This window comes from Ipomoea triloba, chromosome 14, assembly GCF_003576645.1.
Source record: "Ipomoea triloba cultivar NCNSP0323 chromosome 14, ASM357664v1".
Lineage (NCBI taxonomy): Eukaryota > Viridiplantae > Streptophyta > Magnoliopsida > Solanales > Convolvulaceae > Ipomoea > Ipomoea triloba.
The window spans coordinates 11,838,210-11,857,265 of NC_044929.1; the positions used below are offsets into that span (position 1 = coordinate 11,838,210).

General features: G+C 34.7%; 1 protein-coding gene and 1 long non-coding RNA gene across 2 annotated transcripts; both read left to right on the forward strand.

Moving 5' to 3' along the window:
• Window positions 1–3,547: 3,547 nt before the first annotated feature.
• On the forward strand, window positions 3,548–4,552 carry LOC116003945. The gene is made up of 3 exons (XM_031243885.1): window positions 3,548–3,730; window positions 4,131–4,241; window positions 4,412–4,552. The coding sequence occupies exons 1-3, from the start codon at window positions 3,548–3,550 to the stop codon at window positions 4,550–4,552; spliced, it is 435 nt and encodes a 144-aa protein (XP_031099745.1).
• Window positions 4,553–4,665: 113 nt separating this feature from the next.
• LOC116004274 lies at window positions 4,666–5,088 on the forward strand. The gene is made up of 3 exons (XR_004094770.1): window positions 4,666–4,701; window positions 4,833–4,918; window positions 5,001–5,088. It is a non-coding gene; the product is annotated as an uncharacterized LOC116004274 (long non-coding RNA).
• The last annotated feature ends 13,968 nt before the right edge of the window (window positions 5,089–19,056 follow it).

Sequence of the window (19,056 nt, forward strand, 5' to 3'; positions counted from 1 at the left end):
TCTCATTGATATTTGCATATGCCATGACTATAAACAAAAGCTAAGGCCAAACACTAACTCACGTTGGGTTATTGCTAAAAAAATCGGTCTTTAGTCAGGGTCAATTGTATGTGGTTTTCTCCCGAGTCAGTCATCCTTTGTGAAATTCCGCCCAGACAATATTAAAGAGAAAATGAAAAAGAAAACTGATTTTACTAATTGATTGAAAATATAAAAAAATCATAATGGAAAAGGAAAATTAGGCAAATTGAAAAAGGGAATGGATATTACTAATTGACTGAAAATTATTTAAAAACTTAAAAAAAATTAATTAAACATGACTGTTAGATTTTTTATAATAGTTACAATTAATTCATTCAAATATGAAGGAGGAAGAAAAACTAAATGCGATAGGGTGAAAATTAATATACTTAAGGTATAAAAGTATAATTGCACATATATTAGTGTAATTGACTAATAGTTGCCTAATAATTATTATGATAATAACACTGGTCGTTGAATTTATTTTTATAATAATTATAATTAAATTATTTCTCATTTTTCTCATATTTATTTTAGTAATAATATAATTACATAAGTCATATTACATATCGATCTTTTTAAGATAATTGTAGACAAACAAGTCATATATATTTCAATTAATTGAGTTATACTTTTGCACTAATCTTATAATCAAATAAATGTACACGTTCAATATTAGAATTTTTTAATAATTTTATTTATTTTTATTATCTAAATATATAATAAAAAATTTATTTGTGCATCGCACTGGTAATTGAACAATTATTTGCTCTAATTCAAGCAAGGAAAACACCAGACAACATAATTGATCCAACCAATTTCATCAATTGCGCTATACAATATTCGATGTTATAATTTATATAATTGTATATCGATCCAAATAATCTTAAAATATTATAACAAATCCATTCCGTGCAACGCACGGACGAAAATACTAGTTATAATTAATATATCTAACATAAAATATATTATTTTACCCCAGAAATTTCATTATTTTAACACAAAGTATATTATTCTAACACATAAAGTATATTATTCTAACTCATAAAATATATTATCTTACTCCAGAATATTCATTATTCTAACATGCGCGTAGAGCAATTTTAAAAAAAAAAAAAAAAATCAAAACGATGTCGTTTTGGATCGTGGTTCACACAATAATTTGTCCTAGGTATTCCACCTTGTCGCAACCAATTAACTTGTGCATCACTCTTAACCAAAATCTTTCAAAACCCTCTTTTTTCTAGCAACAAGATGGGGGTTTGACTCCTACCATGAATATTGGGGGTTTAGGTTTAGATTTGGATTGAACTTCTATGTAGAAATGTAAAAATTTAATGTTGAGTCTCAATAGTAGATTGACTCGAATTACCTTCTCATGGACTTGAAGACAAATTTATGAAGTTCAGGATATAGTCTAAAATTTTTTTATTCACGTCAAGATTAAAAAAAAAATAGTACAATGTTCCTTTTGAAATGCAGCAACCGAAGCACACGGCAAAGGCAATTGATGAGAAGCATACTAGTACAAAAAAGCACATAAAACACTAACATTTAGCTACCGTTCTTACAAGAACGGTAGTGTAATGTTAAAAAAAAACGTGCGGTGACAATTTTGTAAATAAGTTAAAAACAATTCGCTACCGTGGTATGCTGGAACGGATGCAGTTTAAAAACCTGTCTGATATTCCGCCACCGTTCCAAGATGAAACGGTAGCGAAAAGTAAATTAAAAAAATAAATAAATAAAAGATTAAAATATCGCACCAATCTGCTTCTCTCGCTCTCACTCACTCTCCTCACCATCACTCTCTCTCGTAGAAGCCAGATCCGCCGCCGGAGCCACCACAGTCACCACAGCTGCCGACCGCCACAGCCTTCATATGTCGATGCACCACCGCAACCGCCACGGCCCACTTGTTTCGATCTTCACCACCGCGACCAACGCCGCTTCCACCGTGACGACCCCGATAATACAGATCTGGAACCGAGTGACGGTGTCGATTGAAGTTAGTGCATCGTTGGCCATTACTGACATTTCGTGCTTCAGGACTCCGATTTCGTGCTTCTCTGTAAGTTGTTTGAGTTCTTGGGTCTCTTGCTCGAAATTTCTAGGGTTTATATCGAAATGTCGTAAATGTNAAATTATTTCTCATTTTTCTCATATTTATTTTAGTAATAATATAATTACATAAGTCATATTACATATCGATCTTTTTAAGATAATTGTAGACAAACAAGTCATATATATTTCAATTAATTGAGTTATACTTTTGCACTAATCTTATAATCAAATAAATGTACACGTTCAATATTAGAATTTTTTAATAATTTTATTTATTTTTATTATCTAAATATATAATAAAAAATTTATTTGTGCATCGCACTGGTAATTGAACAATTATTTGCTCTAATTCAAGCAAGGAAAACACCAGACAACATAATTGATCCAACCAATTTCATCAATTGCGCTATACAATATTCGATGTTATAATTTATATAATTGTATATCGATCCAAATAATCTTAAAATATTATAACAAATCCATTCCGTGCAACGCACGGACGAAAATACTAGTTATAATTAATATATCTAACATAAAATATATTATTTTACCCCAGAAATTTCATTATTTTAACACAAAGTATATTATTCTAACACATAAAGTATATTATTCTAACTCATAAAATATATTATCTTACTCCAGAATATTCATTATTCTAACATGCGCGTAGAGCAATTTTAAAAAAAAAAAAAAAAATCAAAACGATGTCGTTTTGGATCGTGGTTCACACAATAATTTGTCCTAGGTATTCCACCTTGTCGCAACCAATTAACTTGTGCATCACTCTTAACCAAAATCTTTCAAAACCCTCTTTTTTCTAGCAACAAGATGGGGGTTTGACTCCTACCATGAATATTGGGGGTTTAGGTTTAGATTTGGATTGAACTTCTATGTAGAAATGTAAAAATTTAATGTTGAGTCTCAATAGTAGATTGACTCGAATTACCTTCTCATGGACTTGAAGACAAATTTATGAAGTTCAGGATATAGTCTAAAATTTTTTTATTCACGTCAAGATTAAAAAAAAAATAGTACAATGTTCCTTTTGAAATGCAGCAACCGAAGCACACGGCAAAGGCAATTGATGAGAAGCATACTAGTACAAAAAAGCACATAAAACACTAACATTTAGCTACCGTTCTTACAAGAACGGTAGTGTAATGTTAAAAAAAAACGTGCGGTGACAATTTTGTAAATAAGTTAAAAACAATTCGCTACCGTGGTATGCTGGAACGGATGCAGTTTAAAAACCTGTCTGATATTCCGCCACCGTTCCAAGATGAAACGGTAGCGAAAAGTAAATTAAAAAAATAAATAAATAAAAGATTAAAATATCGCACCAATCTGCTTCTCTCGCTCTCACTCACTCTCCTCACCATCACTCTCTCTCGTAGAAGCCAGATCCGCCGCCGGAGCCACCACAGTCACCACAGCTGCCGACCGCCACAGCCTTCATATGTCGATGCACCACCGCAACCGCCACGGCCCACTTGTTTCGATCTTCACCACCGCGACCAACGCCGCTTCCACCGTGACGACCCCGATAATACAGATCTGGAACCGAGTGACGGTGTCGATTGAAGTTAGTGCATCGTTGGCCATTACTGACATTTCGTGCTTCAGGACTCCGATTTCGTGCTTCTCTGTAAGTTGTTTGAGTTCTTGGGTCTCTTGCTCGAAATTTCTAGGGTTTATATCGAAATGTCGTAAATGTGCTTCAATTATATCCCTTTTTCGTTTAGTGTATCTGTAAACTCCCTTGTTTAAAGTCTATTAGTTTCCACTTGTGCCTATCTAATGCTTGAGCTATCTAGTTTCGACTTTTAGATCACCATTTCAGGATAACGGTTAAAATCTAAGGGTTATGAGGTACTAAGAACATTTGTATATGATGGCCTCGGTTATTAGATCCAATGTATTGGTTATGATGCCTTTTATTGTTCATTCAGAGTACCCAGATTCCATGTGTGTTTGTTGATTATCCCCAAAAAATGTGTTTCCCTATATTATCTGTTAAGTTCCTTCTACTTTGTGAATCTATGCAGTATGTTGAGGAGGATTTTCTGTGGCATAGAAAAAAAGTATTGCCTTTCTTTCTTCTACATGGGCATGTGGTGTTTGTTAGATTACATATAAGAAAGTGGATTTATGTACTGGTAATGCTTCCCTCACTTCCTCTTAACCCCCTCTACAATCATTCTCTTGGCTTCTTTGTCTTCTATTATCTTACATTTTTGTAACAACAAATATTAAAACGAAAATCTCTTTTATAAATCCCAAACTTATATCATTAAATTATGATATCCTCCTGTTTCAAAAATTTCAGATATTTAGGCACAACCAATTGCCTTCAAATGCTGATTTTCATTTGTTTAAGGTTGGGATTAAGCCAAAATGGGAAGATCGTGAGTGTGCCAATGGAGGCAAGTGGACTGTCAGCAGCAGCAGGAAGGCAACTCTATCTTGAGACCTTGTGGCTTGAAACTGTAATATATTTTCGATCCAAATATTTTCTTCATTAAATTTTAATATTATACACATTAATGTTTTACTATTTTTTTAATTATTGTATAGCTGATGGCTTTGATTAGGGAGCAATTTGATGAAGCTACTCAGGTAAATATATATTATGCCACTGATCTTTTTATGATGCCCAAAAAAAAAAAAAGAATTAAGTGCACCTTTTACTTGAAACTGGTGTAAATTTTGCTTTGATCACTTACATTTACTGGTGAAATTTCTTGAAGGATTAAGGAATATAAAGGATGAAATTTGATAAACTAAGCAGGCTTGTTATCATCTTTGGGGTTCCTTTCCAGTACACATTAAACAGGTAAACTGAAATAGATTTCAATAGTTACATTCTACTTTGCTTGATTGTATGCCATCTGCATCTGACCAGTTCTATATTGCAGAATATTGCTTGCAAGACTGGAGGACCTAAGGGAGACTTTCCAGATCAGACTTAAGCACAAACATGGCCATTCACATAGCAATGGGAATACAATGGTAAATTATCATATTCTGCCCATTCTGTGAATTATTCTGATAGGAATATATACCATCATAATTTTCATTTTAGATTTGTGGATCTTGTTAGAAAATTAGATTAATCATTTTGAAGTATCTTATATAGTTATATTACATGGCATTGAGTTATAAAGTTGTCCTGAAAATAATGAAGCTAATAGCCTAATAGGAACACATAGTGACTATCATCAGAGCATCAAAGAAAGCGTACTTTTAATTCCCCCTTCAAGTCCCTTTTGTCCTGACAGGGTTTTGAGGCTCAATAGAATGGAGATCTCTAACCTCTATGTGCTCCCAAAGAATTGTATTACTGAAAAAACCTTTTTGCTTTATTCATTTTTTTATTGTTGACCACCAGAAGGGTTTTGCAGTGCATCATAGTGCCCATAGCCATGATATAAAACACAAATAGGCTTGTCCTTCCCATATTCTTGACCATATTCAGCTATAACCTTAAGGCAATTAGTCTTCTTATCCCACATATTCTTGCATGCTTCTGTCTGAGCTCATTATGTTTCATATCTTTATTGCAGAAGCAGATCAATGATAACTAAGGTGGTCATTAGGTTCTTATTTGATGCTTCTAAACATGATATTTTGTTTTTCTTAGAAAGGTTTTATATATATATATATATATTAGAAAGCTTGTGTATATATGGGATGATTCAAACAAAAGATTGTATATATTAATTGATATTATTGTGTTGATAGTGTTATTATAACTTCAGGTTAATTCTAGATTATAGTGTGTTAATAAACAACATTTATATAGGAGCACTTTAAATTATTTAGGGAATTTTTTAATTAATAAATTTATTAAAAAACTTAATTCTTTTTAAAATTTTTTTTTAAATGGGAATCCGCCATTGTTCCTAAGCTGGAACAGTAGCGGATTCCCTTTTTTTTTTTTTTTTTTTTAAATAATCCGCTACCGTTCTTCTATAGGAACGGTAGCGGATTATCGAATATTAAAAAAGAAAAAATATAATCCGCTACCGTTCTAGCCAAGAACGGTAGCGGATGATCAGACTTTTCGCTACTGTTGTACAACGGTAGCGAAAAGTCAGTGACATTTAGAGATTGTCCCATACGCTACTGTTGTACAACAGTATCGAAAAGTCTTTTACAACAGTAGCGGATGTGCAGTTTTGTACTAGTTGAAAAGTTCACTCCACAATCCTTGAAGGAAAAGGGAAATGGTGGTGTACATAAATAGGTTTAGTCGACAAATTAAACGGGTAGACCAATAATTTTGTTTATTTAAATTTTATTTTATTATGGTTTTAAATTAAAGTAGAATTGTAAAATCAATTTATTGATTTTTTATGCTGTAATATTTTTTAGGCCAGATGTAATTCAATATGTTTTTGTATTTACAAAATTGTAAATAAAACATGAATTTTTTAGTGTATTACAACATGAATTTTTTAGTGTACTACAACATAAAAAAACGAATTATTTTGTAATGGTGTTGTTTCCGATATATTTAATTTGGTCGCATTTGCTTTGTTCCCGTTGTCTATAGCTGGCAGTCTGGTTAAATTGACGACGGTGTGAATGGATTTGGGTTTTGGATGTGAAAGGTGATGCTACTTTTGGTTCAAGCTAAGGGTGGTGGCACAAGTTTCAGTTATTGATTGAAAATTTGCATGCATTAATGAGCTTTGAAATTTTACATGCATTAAAATGCATAGAAAAAAACAATGAGATAATTTCAAAAATTTGCTTGAGATGGAAGCAATGTTTATAATTATGAATATTTAATTAATTTTATGAACATAATTTAAAATGCATACCTTTGAAAATTGAAACTACATAACACTTAAAGACGGAAATGTAAAAAATTAAATTAAATTTGTAATAAATAGAGATATTAAATAATTTTAAGCATATACTATATAATTAGTTTAATGAAATATTTGATATATATAAATAAAATTTCAAAAATTAATATAATTAAGTTCAATATTTGTACCATAATAAAGTATCATATATATTACATATACAATATTTTTTAGATTTTTTCTAAGTATCACAATATACACAGATATAATACATTTAACTATCATTCTATCAATACTTTATTTATTTGGGTTTGAATTTATTTATTTAAGTTTTATTTTATTATGTTTTTATGTTAAAGTAGAATTGTAAAATAAAATTATTGATTTTTTATGCTGTAATACTTTTTTAGGCCAGATTTAATTAAATCATATTTATTTTGTTATTCTGTTTTTGTATTTACAAAATTGAAAAGAAAATCAAATTTTTAGTGTATGTATTACATCATAAAAAATCAATAATTTTATTTTACAATTCTACTTTAATATAAAAACATAATACTTTATTAAAATGTAAATTAAAAATTGTTTGTGGTTTTTAGTAAATCATGTAATGAACTTTATTTATGCTCAATTGATGTAGAAAATATTGATGGCCATGTGCATCCAAATGTCCAATTGAATGTGAAAAGAGTGAGGGGTGTGCATGGACCACATTTCCCAATTAATTTGTAATTTTAATTACTTTATAACACAATACCAAATTAAACAAAGATTGTTTTTTAGTAATTACATATATTAAACTGAATTATACATTTATTTGTGGCTGCATCAAAAGTGATGAGTAATCCAAACGGGTTTAAAATCTTAATTTTTTGTGAATTCAAAAATTTTTGTACTTCTACTACTAATATGGTTTACAAATTGATTTTTAAGAATTTATAATTTGTATTTTCAATAATAACATAAAATCAAACAAAATTTAAAGTCGACAAGTGTATATGATTGTTATCATACCAACATTTAATGTTTATTTCAATAACTAGTTTTATACGCGCATTGCACGAATGGGTTAATGCCCAATGTTTATATTTAAATAAATATTTGAAAGTATATTAATGCAAGATTATATAGGAGAAGTTTATACATGAGTACTTGAATGTCGAATTTTTTTATTTAAATATCTAACTCAAAGTATATGAATCCAAGATAATATAGAAAATTCATTATAATTATTACTAAAATAAATGTTTGCAACCTTGTAAAATTGATAGTCTAAATATTTGGTCTAAAAATGGTAGTCTAAATAAATATTACTTTTAACTTGAATTTTTCTAAGTGTTCTTAATTCTCTTTTGAGTAATATTGTCATTGTCTTCATCTTTACTATTTGTTCTCTTCCTTTTTGTTGGCAGTGTGTTATTTGCAATTCGGTTATTGTTGGTAGTATAGATGACAATATCATGCAATGAGATTATGATATAGGAGCTATGGACTTTCCTTTAGGTGTTCTGCTTGGGGTTCATTTGGTTTAACCATTATTGTTGAATGAGTTATTGTGGATAAAGAAATCCCTAGTTTAAGAAAAAAGATTAAATAAATTAATAAAAATTTGAAAATTTAAAATATTATGTATACCAAAGATATTAAAAGGTAGTTTCTCGCTTCAATTTGCTGGGTAATGGGTTATTTGAGTACTTTCATTGTCAACAAATCCCCCAAGTAGTTAATATGATTGGTTTCAAACTATTCTTTTTTATTTTATTCGTGGTATTAAAGAAATACATATGTATCATTTTTTGGTATAACTAATAATTTATTTAATTCAGTAAGAGTAAAATAGGGTGATTCCGTTTCAATTTGTTGGGTTATTATTTGAGTACTCTCTTTGTCAACCAATCCCCAAGTAGTTAATATAATTAGCTTCAAATTATTTTAATTTTTTTTTTCATAGTATTAATAAAATACTTGGTAAATAAATATATAACATTATTTTGTAGTATAACTTTGATATTTAATTACAAGATATTGTAAAAATAAGATAATGGACAATGTAATAAATATCAATTGATAAATTTGAATGTAAAGAATCTTTGCATGAGAGAAAATAAAGACAATATAACTAATGAAATTATTTCTCTTATTTAATTTAATATTTTGATAATGAATAATTTTTTCAAATAAAGGTATTATAGACACATAATTCTAAATTAAAGAAATACATATGTATCATTTTTTGTTGTAGCTACTAATTTATTTAATTTAATAAGAGTAAAATAGAGTGAGAAACTTAATTATGTCAAATTTGATTGAGATGAGGTTCGAACCTAAGACCTTTTTTATAGAAATTAATGGGTAAGTTAAAAGTTAACGGAATATTAACGGAGAAGAAAATATTTAACGGAAAACTTAACGGATAATCATAAAAGTAAGGTTAAATTAGGTAATCTCTATTAATAATATTAATCTAAATTATCTTAATCATCTATTTGATTAAATAATTCATCTGAACCATCCATTTGATTAAATAATTTGACCGCCATTTTTTCTACCCATTTTGGGCCTAACTCTCTTTGACTCTTATTAGTATAGTAGATACTAATATATCATGAACAATTCGTAATATTTATTTTTTCTAAAATATATACATCTATTATATATGATCGTGCATCGCACGGGACAATATCTAGCTAATAATAATAATAATAATAATAATAATAATAATAAAATGATTTCAATAAGAGATAAGCACAATGTAAGACAATGACACCAACATCCCTTGAAATATTCCTCTTCAATGTGGCAATTGGTGCATGCATCATTATAATATCTTATTGGGACATACAAACTACACTTCAGGGAAACCATGAACGACGAAACGCTCTCGTCCCAGCAAAGCAGCGAAGAACATGATCAACTAGCGCGTAGCACGAAGAAGTCGACGGAATCTCCCATGGGGGAAGTTCCGCAGGCTGTCAACGGGACTTCGAACGAGGCAACAGGCAGTGAAAACCAAGTAAAGGCACTATCCTTTAAACAAGTTGTGGCTAACGAAACGGCTGAAAATGTGCAGCAGTTTACCGACGACATCGATCTGGTCTCCGAGGATGAGGAGGATCCGGACGACGATATGGACGCTACGTGCCCGGTCATCAGGCTGACCAAAGAGGAAAAGGTGCGCTTGAGAAGCAAATGGAAGCAAACTCTTATCGTGAAGGTGATGGGAAGGAACGTTGGCTACGGATATCTCCTCAGGCGACTGACTGCTTTGTGGAAGCCGAAGGCAAGGATGGAGCTTGTTACTGTTGATAACGGGTATTTCTTAGCGAAATTCTCCTCTGTAGATGATTATGAGTTCGCTAAGTATGGAGGACCATGGATGGTCCTTGATCATTACCTCATAGTCAAGGAGTGGGTGCCAAACTTTGATCCATTCACAGAGACAACTGAGAAAATGATTGTTTGGATCCGCTTCCCATGTCTGCCAGCAGAATATTTTGACCACAAATTCCTGATGAGAGTGGGTGACAAGGTTGGCCGAGCGATAAACATAGATACCGCAACTAGTCTGGTGTCGAGGGCAAGCTTTGCGAGGGTTTGCGTTGAAGTAGACATCACGAAGCCTTTGCTTGCCAAGTTTACATTGAGGAACAGAGTCCGGCCTATTGTGTACGAAGGGCTTCACCTCATCTGCTTCAAGTGTGGAACATACGGGCACAATGCGGAGGGCTGTTGCTTGAATCAGAAAGATGAAACGGCTCCAAGCATGTCCGTCGACGGAATCACCCAGCCGGAAATGTCCTCCGGCGAGAGCAACGGTCACAAAGAAGCTGGAAATGGTAAGAAAATTAACAGCGAAGGAACCTGCCTTATTTAGGCCCGAGGTGATAGAAGATTATGGTATGTGGATGATTGCACCAAAACCAAAGAGAAATTACTCCAAAAATCAGGGACCAAAGAATCAGGAAGGGAAGGAAAATGGAAAGAAAAATGTCCAAGAATATGGAAAAGCAAAAGAAAATAGCGGTGCATTTGGGTCGAGGTTTGTAACGTTAGAAGATGACACTGAGGATCAGGAGAATGCAGAAACCTCACGTGACCAATGTGAGAAAACAACCCGGGTCCAGGAAGCCAAAAAACAGAGCCCAACAAGAGGAAAAAGAACGACAGTGCAAGTTTCTGAGAAACAAATTATGGGTAACAATGCACATGGGCTGCACAAGAAACAATTTGAGACTGGAGAAACGAGCAGGAAACAGAGCGCCAACAAGAGAACCTCTAACAATCAGGCTAACCAAGCCGGGGCCGCCAATGAGCATACGTTGGTCTTGGGTAATAAAAGAGGAGGAAAAACGGTGCAAGTGGTGGAAGATGAAGCAGGTCTGGAGGAATTATGTATGGCAGGAACTGAACCATCTCACGAACACCACGGCGACCCACCGAATGCCCAGCAACATGTAGATGCGGAGCCGACGGACGTGAATGATGATGGAGAGTGCCTGGAGGATGCAGGCACTGTTGCAATGGAGATGGAATCTTGAGTTGCCTCCCGGACCGCTCCTGGGTTGGTTGTTTTCTCCTTTTGGTTTTTTCCTCTTGTTTGCGTTTTTTCTTGTTTTTCCTTGCTCTGTGTTTTTTTCTTTTTTGTCTTGTTCTCCCATGAAGGTCATTACATGGAACTGCCAAGGAGCAGCATCTAAGAATTTCCTTAGAGCTGCTAAGATGCTGTTAAAAAAACACCACCCGGACATCTTCTGTCTGATGGAAACCAAAACCTCTGGTGATAATGCGGACACTGTTTGCTGCAAGCTTGGTTTTGAGAATTGGGCGAGGGTTGAAGCTCTCGGCTTTAGCGGAGGAATCTGGGTCTTCTGGTCGGATGCTCTACAGGTTGAGATTCTAACCTCCCACCCCCAATTTGTTCACATGGCCATTACGGAACCTTCTGGTAGGAGGTGGAACTTATCAATGGTCTATGGTAGCCCCTCCGGTTACCTCCGTCGGCGTCTCTGGAATGCGTTAAGTAGAAACAAGATCCATGTCAACTACCCCTGGTTAATTGCAGGTGATTTTAATGCTATAGTGAGCAATGAGGAATGCACCAGCACAAGCAGTCCCGGGGCTCACAGAAACAGTGATTTCAAAGATTGGATTTTTGACGAAGCGCTGTTCGACCTTGGGTTCTCGGGGCAGAAGTTCACTTGGAAGCGAGGGAGGGAGGACGAAACCTTTAAGGGTGCAAGATTGGACCGTGCACTTTGCTCTATGGATTGGATGGACATTATGAGTGAAACACATGTTACTCATTTAACCGCTATTGGGTCGGACCACTGCCCCATTTTGATTAAGTTTGATAGAAAGGTTGAGAAAGGCCAGAACAATTTTGTTTTTCAGGGAGTCTGGACAAAGCACCATGATTTCATCAATTTCACCGGTCAGAACTGGGATAAGGAGGATACTGTTTGGCATAACAAGAACCTCTTCGCCTCTAAACTTAAGGAGTGGAACCGAGCAGTTTTTGGTAATATCCACCTCAGGAAGGACAACCTGTTAAGAAGGCTGGATGGCATACAAAGAAAAATGGATCATGGGGGTCACCGGGGGCTTGTTCAGCTTGAAAGAAAAATTAGAAAGGAGCTAGAGGAAGTCTTGCAGCAGGAAGAAATTTTATGGTTCCAGCAATCGAGGGAGGATTGGATTGCCTCGGGCGACCGGAACACCAAGTTTTACCACGCTGCTACTAAAAATAAGAAGGCTAAGACAAGGAGACACAATTTCTTAGATAGTGATGGTAATCCCATGAATGATGAACATATGATTGAAAGAGCTATCCAAGATTACTTTTCAGGAATTTTCACTAAGGATGTTGAGGCAGATACTTCATGCATTCCAAAGGGAAAATTCCCTGTGTTAAGTGAGGATAGCTGGTCGACATTCAATGCGACCTTCTCAATAGAAGAGGTCAAATCGGCCTTGTTCGATATGAGACCGCTAAAGGCACCTGGTCCGGATGGCTTCCATGCAGTCTTTTACCAGAAAGCATGGCAAGTCGTTGGGAGATCGGTTTTTTTGCAAGTCAACCAGTTTATGAATTCTGGAAAGCTTGAAGAGGGTATGAATGATACTCTGATTGCCCTCATACCCAAGACGAGCTGCCCCACCAATGCGAGTCAGTATCCCGCATTAAGCCGATCTTAAGGGCATTGGTTGGGCATGAGCAAAGTAGTTTTGTTCCAGGTAGACAAATCACCGATAATATCCTGATCTATCAAGAAGTTGTCCATTCCATGCGCAACAAGCAGGGCAAGAAAGGCCTCATGATTCTCAAAATTGATCTTGAGAAAGCCTATGACAGGCTTAACTGGGAGTTCATTCGTGATACGCTAAAAGATGTGGGCATGAATAAGGAGTGGGTTAGGAACATCATAGTGTGTGTGGAGACACCCAGACTGAAAGTTTTATGGAGCGGAAAGCAGCTTGAACAAATCACTCCTTCCAGAGGAATCCGCCAGGGAGATGCTATATCTCCTTACCTTTTCGTCTTGTGCATGGAAAGACTTAGTCACGTCATCAAAGAGGAGGCTGGTAAGGGCGCATGGAAAGGTATACGGCTCTCCAGGTATGGCTTTGTACTCACCCATTTATTTTTTGCTGATGATCTTGTCTTGTTTGCTGAGGCTTCGCAGGAGCAAATCTCTGTTATATCTCAGTGCCTAGAAAATTTAGCAAAGCCTCGGGACAAAAAGTCAGCTTGAGTAAATCCCAAATCTTTTTCTCTAAGAACGTGGTGCGGGAAGAGGCCCAATTGATCACATCCATTGCTGGCATTCCCGAGTCACCCAACCTTGGCAAGTATCTTGGGGTTCCAACGTTACACGGCAGAGTAACCAATAATCTGTTTACTCCATTGTTGGAGAAAATGGATGACAAGTTAAGTGGCTGGAAGACAAAGTTCTTGACTCTTGCTGGGAGACAAGTACTAGTGCAATCAGTTCTCCAAACGATGCCTTACTATAGCATGCAAACTATATTCATGCAAACTATATTCATGCCAGTGGGGGTGTTGCAGGAAATTGATAAAAAGATCCGCAGGTTTATATGGGGTGGAACCTCCGAGACCCGCAAATGCCACCTAGTGTGTTGGGAGGAGGTCACCAAGCCTAAGAGCGGGGGAGGACTTCGTATTAGGTCTTCTAGAGACATGAACTTAGCTTTCATGGCCAAGCTTGGTTGGAAAATTACAACCAATACAGACTGTCTCTGGGTAAAAGTCCTTAAAGAGAAATACGCTCATGGAAAAGATGGCATTGAAGCTCTCTACCCGAAACAACTCTGTTTGAATGCATGGAGAGGTATTGTTGCCGCTGGTCCCTTCATTCGAAAGGGAACTAGGAAATTCGTAAAAGATGGGAAAGCTACCCGGTTCTGGGAGGACCCGTGGGTGCATGAGAAACCGCTGCTGGCTTTCGTCCAAAATTATGAGAACCCTGGAAGCATGGTGGTGGAGTACTGGGAGGACAATAGAGGGTGGAAATGGGAAAAATTACCACCACTGCTAGAGGACATAAAGCAAAAGATGGAAACCATTATGGTACATAATGGAGATGATGCTGATGAAACATTCTGGAACCCGGAGGCGTCAGGTAAGTTTTCAATTAGCTCTGCGTATTTCTTAATCAAGGGTTACCAGACTAACTTGCAGGACCATATTTGGAAATAAATCTGGAATTTGGAAGTTCCCAACAAGCTCAAGACATTCCTATGGATTGCCATGCACGACCGGGTGATGGGTAATGCAGAGAGAAAAAGAAGAGGGCACGACCGGGTGATGGGTAATGCAGAGAGAAAAAGAAGAGGCCTCACCTTGGAAGGCTGCTGTGACCTCTGCCCAGGGCATTTGGAGTCTGCTGATCACTGCTGTGACCTCTGCCCAGGGCATTTGGAGTCTGCTGATCACATTCTTAGGAGCTGCTCTCGTGCCAAGGAAATTTGGCTTGCGTATGCATCCAGAGAGCAGCGAAGCAAGTGGAGGCATCTTGATTTCAGAAGATGGATTATAAACAACGTCACTGAGCATGTCGCCGGCGACGAAACTGGTGAGTGGAGTCGCCGCTTCGCTATCATCGTATGGTGGCTATGGAGATGGCGCTGTGACAGAGTCTTCAACGAGAGGGACGCAGATGTTCAACACAAGATCATTTGGATTCGAACCGCGGAGGAGGAAACCGAACGTGCCTTTATCCGCCATAAAGATGTCATGTTAAGTACGAGAAGAAGCAGAACTCTCCGCCTGAGATGGAATGCCTCCACTGCACACTGTTTCACGCTCAATGTGGATGGTAGTGTCAAAGTGGGATGTAACAGAGCTGGCTTCGGCGGGGTGGTTAGAAACAACAAAGGCGAATGGCATGGGGGAATCATGAGCAAGTCAGACTATAGTCATCCCTCCATGGTGGAAGTGGAGGCCATTGTGGAGTGTCTCAGCTGGGCTTGGCAGAGGGGTCTTCGCGACTTGGAGGTCCAATCGGATGCAAAGAACGTGGTTCAATGGATCAAAAATGACTCCGTCGGCAGGGGCCCTATTCGTCAGTACATTGATAAAGTGAAATGGTGGATCAACAGAGACTGGAGGATCTCCTTCCGGGTGGTTTATCGTGAACAAAATAGGGTGGCTGATTGCCTAGCGTCGCTTGGAGCCCTTCAGGGGAGTGAACGGAATGAACTGGATGTCTGCCCTATTGGGAGTGAGGAAGCCTACCGGGATGATTTGGCGCATGTCACAAGGGCACGCAGAGTGGTGGAGTCAACTTGAAGTTTGGCCTACCAGGGGTCCCCCCTCCTTCTACCGATTTAAAAAAAACTACACTTCAGGGTTTGTCCCCATCACTGGTAAAAATATTTATAGTTGTAGGATATGTAGAGTTCTGATATATTTAAACTCTTTTGATATTATCTAATTAAACAAATTAGATAATATTAATATTATTTAAAATATATTTAAATATATTAATATTTTAAAAAAATTATCTTTATTAAATTTTCTGTGTCTACAGTGTCATGTCAACATTTATTAGTAACATTTTTGTTCAATCTACCAAAGTTCATAACAAATAAAAACTATAGACAAACTAAGGCTTAAAGCCGTAACTGTAAACAATTCCATGGCCGAACATAATATAATATTATTATAATAATTGGATCTAATCTCTTTGTTTCAACAGAAATTATGTAAATAAATTATTAGGAAAACTTGTACTTAATATATATGCAAGTAATTGGAAAGGATTCCAATTCATGGCCTAACTCCATCTACATAACTTGGCATCTAAACCCAATAAAGAATATCTACCTTTGTCCACAAGTAATTGTACTCTTTTATTATTTAAAAATCTAAAATGAAAAAATAAAGAAACCATTTATCAAAGAATTATACATTTATGACTGCAAATAAAGAATCGAACCGTTTAATTTTCTTAGTACTAATGACTTTATTATGATATAGTATTTTTTCATGCATACTTTCTCAACATATTAAAGGACAAAGTATAAGAAGAAAAAATAGGGATGTGTTAGGTGCATATAACAATTTCATTAGTCTATGACCTATATTGAGTTTTAATACTTAATTTTATATTTTTATATTTGAAAGATATATAGTCTTTGGAAGGAAATTACACCAATATCATTAGATTTTTGAATACTATTGACTCTATTACAATATAGTATCTGTTCATACATACTTTCTCAACCTACTGAAGCATAAAGAGCCAACGCCCCCCACTGCGGATCGCACCAATATCATTAGTTAAACCCTATAGCTTAAAATAGATACAAAATGATGTAATTTCAAAAATTAGTATTTTTTTTAAACCAAAAGTTTTCTACTTTATTATTAGAGGTGTCAAACGGACGGGTTAGACCAAAGTTTAGTCCAGTTCCGGCCTAGTCCAATAATGGGTAGACTAGGGTTAGCCCGTTTTATACTATGGATCGGGCCGACCCGTTCTAGCCCGTACAATTTTTCAAAGATAAAATAATAATAATAATAATAATAATAATAATAATAATAATAATAATAATATACATAAACACAATTAACAATTAACAATGTGTTAAACACTTAAAGTGTAATGTAATATTTTACTTCAATAATTCACATATATAGTAACATTCACTTTTTTTTTTTAATATTAATTTACCTTAATTAACATCATTAATAAGGACTCTAGTCTCTAACTTTTTTTTTTTTTTTTTGAAGGAAGTCTCTAACTCTTTATTACTCTATAATCTATTATTTATATAATGCAACATTAGCATTTAAGTAAAATATGTAAGTATTTATACAACAGTAACATTTATATAGTGCAACAATACAACATTCATGATTAATATTGATTTCTTCAATTCTTGTAATAATTCTTCAATTAAATAGTTAAACATAAATATGTAAACTTGTAAAGCTAATTTAGAAAAAAAAACATAATTTAAATGAATTGATATAATTTTTATATTTTTTATTTTTCGGACTATTGAACGGGTCAGACTTTAATTTTTATTTTTTGCACTGGGCCGAACCGATCCCAAAAAAAATAAGCGGACCAATGATGAGCTAGACCAGGCCGGTCCAAGCCCACCCGTTTGGCACCTGGCAAATTATTGCATGGACCATGGTCCACACAGCTGTGTGGACCAAAAATAAAAAGTACATTATTTTTGTACTGAAGGTACATTATTTTTGTACTGTAGGTACATTATTTGATAGTATATATCAAATAATGTACCTTCAGTACAAAAATAATGTACCCTAAAATAATGTACCTACAGTACAAAAATAATGTACCCTCAGTACAAAAATAATGTACTTTTATTTTTGGTCTACACAGTTGTGTGGACCATGATCCATGCAATAATGATTGTTTGACACCACTATTTATTATAGAGTAGGATAAGATGAAATTGTGTTATTTAATTCACAAGTTGACATATATTTTTTGTTTTTTTAGTTATGTTTGTAGCATTGCATTGTGAGAATCATCACACATTAATGATGGGAGGCTATGTATGATAATATGAAACATGCACACACTTTTTTCTCTCTATCTCTCCATCTCTATCTCTAACATGTATGTAGTGGTCAAGTTGCACAATTGTACAGAAGCTCCAATATGCTGGGGTCCTTTGTGTGGCCAAAAAAGAATGCAATGCATCTACAAAAAAACACAGGAGTTAGGAGCCATGATATGGATATATTGGCCTATAGACATCACCATATGTGTCTTGTCTCCCATAGCACGAGCTCCTCAAGTTGAAATGAAAAAAGTGTCTCATTTGAGAATTATTAACAAATTGTATGTGTTTGTCATTTGAGAATTATTAACGATTGAAAAAGAAGAAAAAAAAACGTGATGATATATATATATATATTTGTAATGTAATTAATTCAAATTTCATTGTATACTTGAAAAGGCTGGATAATGCATTCGTGGATATATATAACTAACAATGCACAATTAATTGCCTATGAATGCACTATCAACTTTTCTAAGTTCACAGATAAAGTTGGTAATAATTACAAAAATATCACAATATTTTTTCTCCTTTTTTTTCTTTTTTTTTCTTCTTATTTTTGCACTGTTAGATACCTAAATGTTAATGAATCGCACCAGAAAAAGCTAATAGTCATAAGACTAAATTCAGATTTAACTTCTTTTTTTTTTTTTTTATAAATAGATTCTTAGTATAAGTTTATTTGATATGAGATTTCACATTATTTATAAATAAATGAAAATTAATTATAGATTTATGATTATAAATTGTACAAATTCAACAATCTTTTTTTATTTTCCTAGCATAAATAATGATACCAATATAAGTGGCCAACAAACTAATAAATGTGCCTAATTTTAAGCACATCTAATAGTAGTGTTGGCATGCGAGATGCTATAGAAAGGAGTGTAGCTAACCACTAAGATAAGCTCCATGAATTTAATTAATTATATAATTAAGTGATGAATATCTTGAAACTATAATATTTTTGGGTAAGTAGGAAGACTTTGTGCAACGGTCAATTAAGATGGTGTTGAACATTTTTAATGGTTAATCTTGTAATGTGGATTATGGTCAGTGCATGTTGTTAAATGTGGTGACCTATTGTCCATTG

Coding starts and splice junctions, on each gene's coding strand:
- LOC116003945 (XM_031243885.1), top strand. CDS start 3,548: ATGCACCACCGCAACCGCCACGGCCCACTTGTTTCGATCTTCACCACC. Junction 3,731..4,130: donor CTCCGATTTCGTGCTTCTCT/GTAAGTTGTTTG, acceptor GAATCTATGCAG/TATGTTGAGGAGGATTTTCT. Junction 4,242..4,411: donor GAAAGTGGATTTATGTACTG/GTAATGCTTCCC, acceptor CAAAAATTTCAG/ATATTTAGGCACAACCAATT.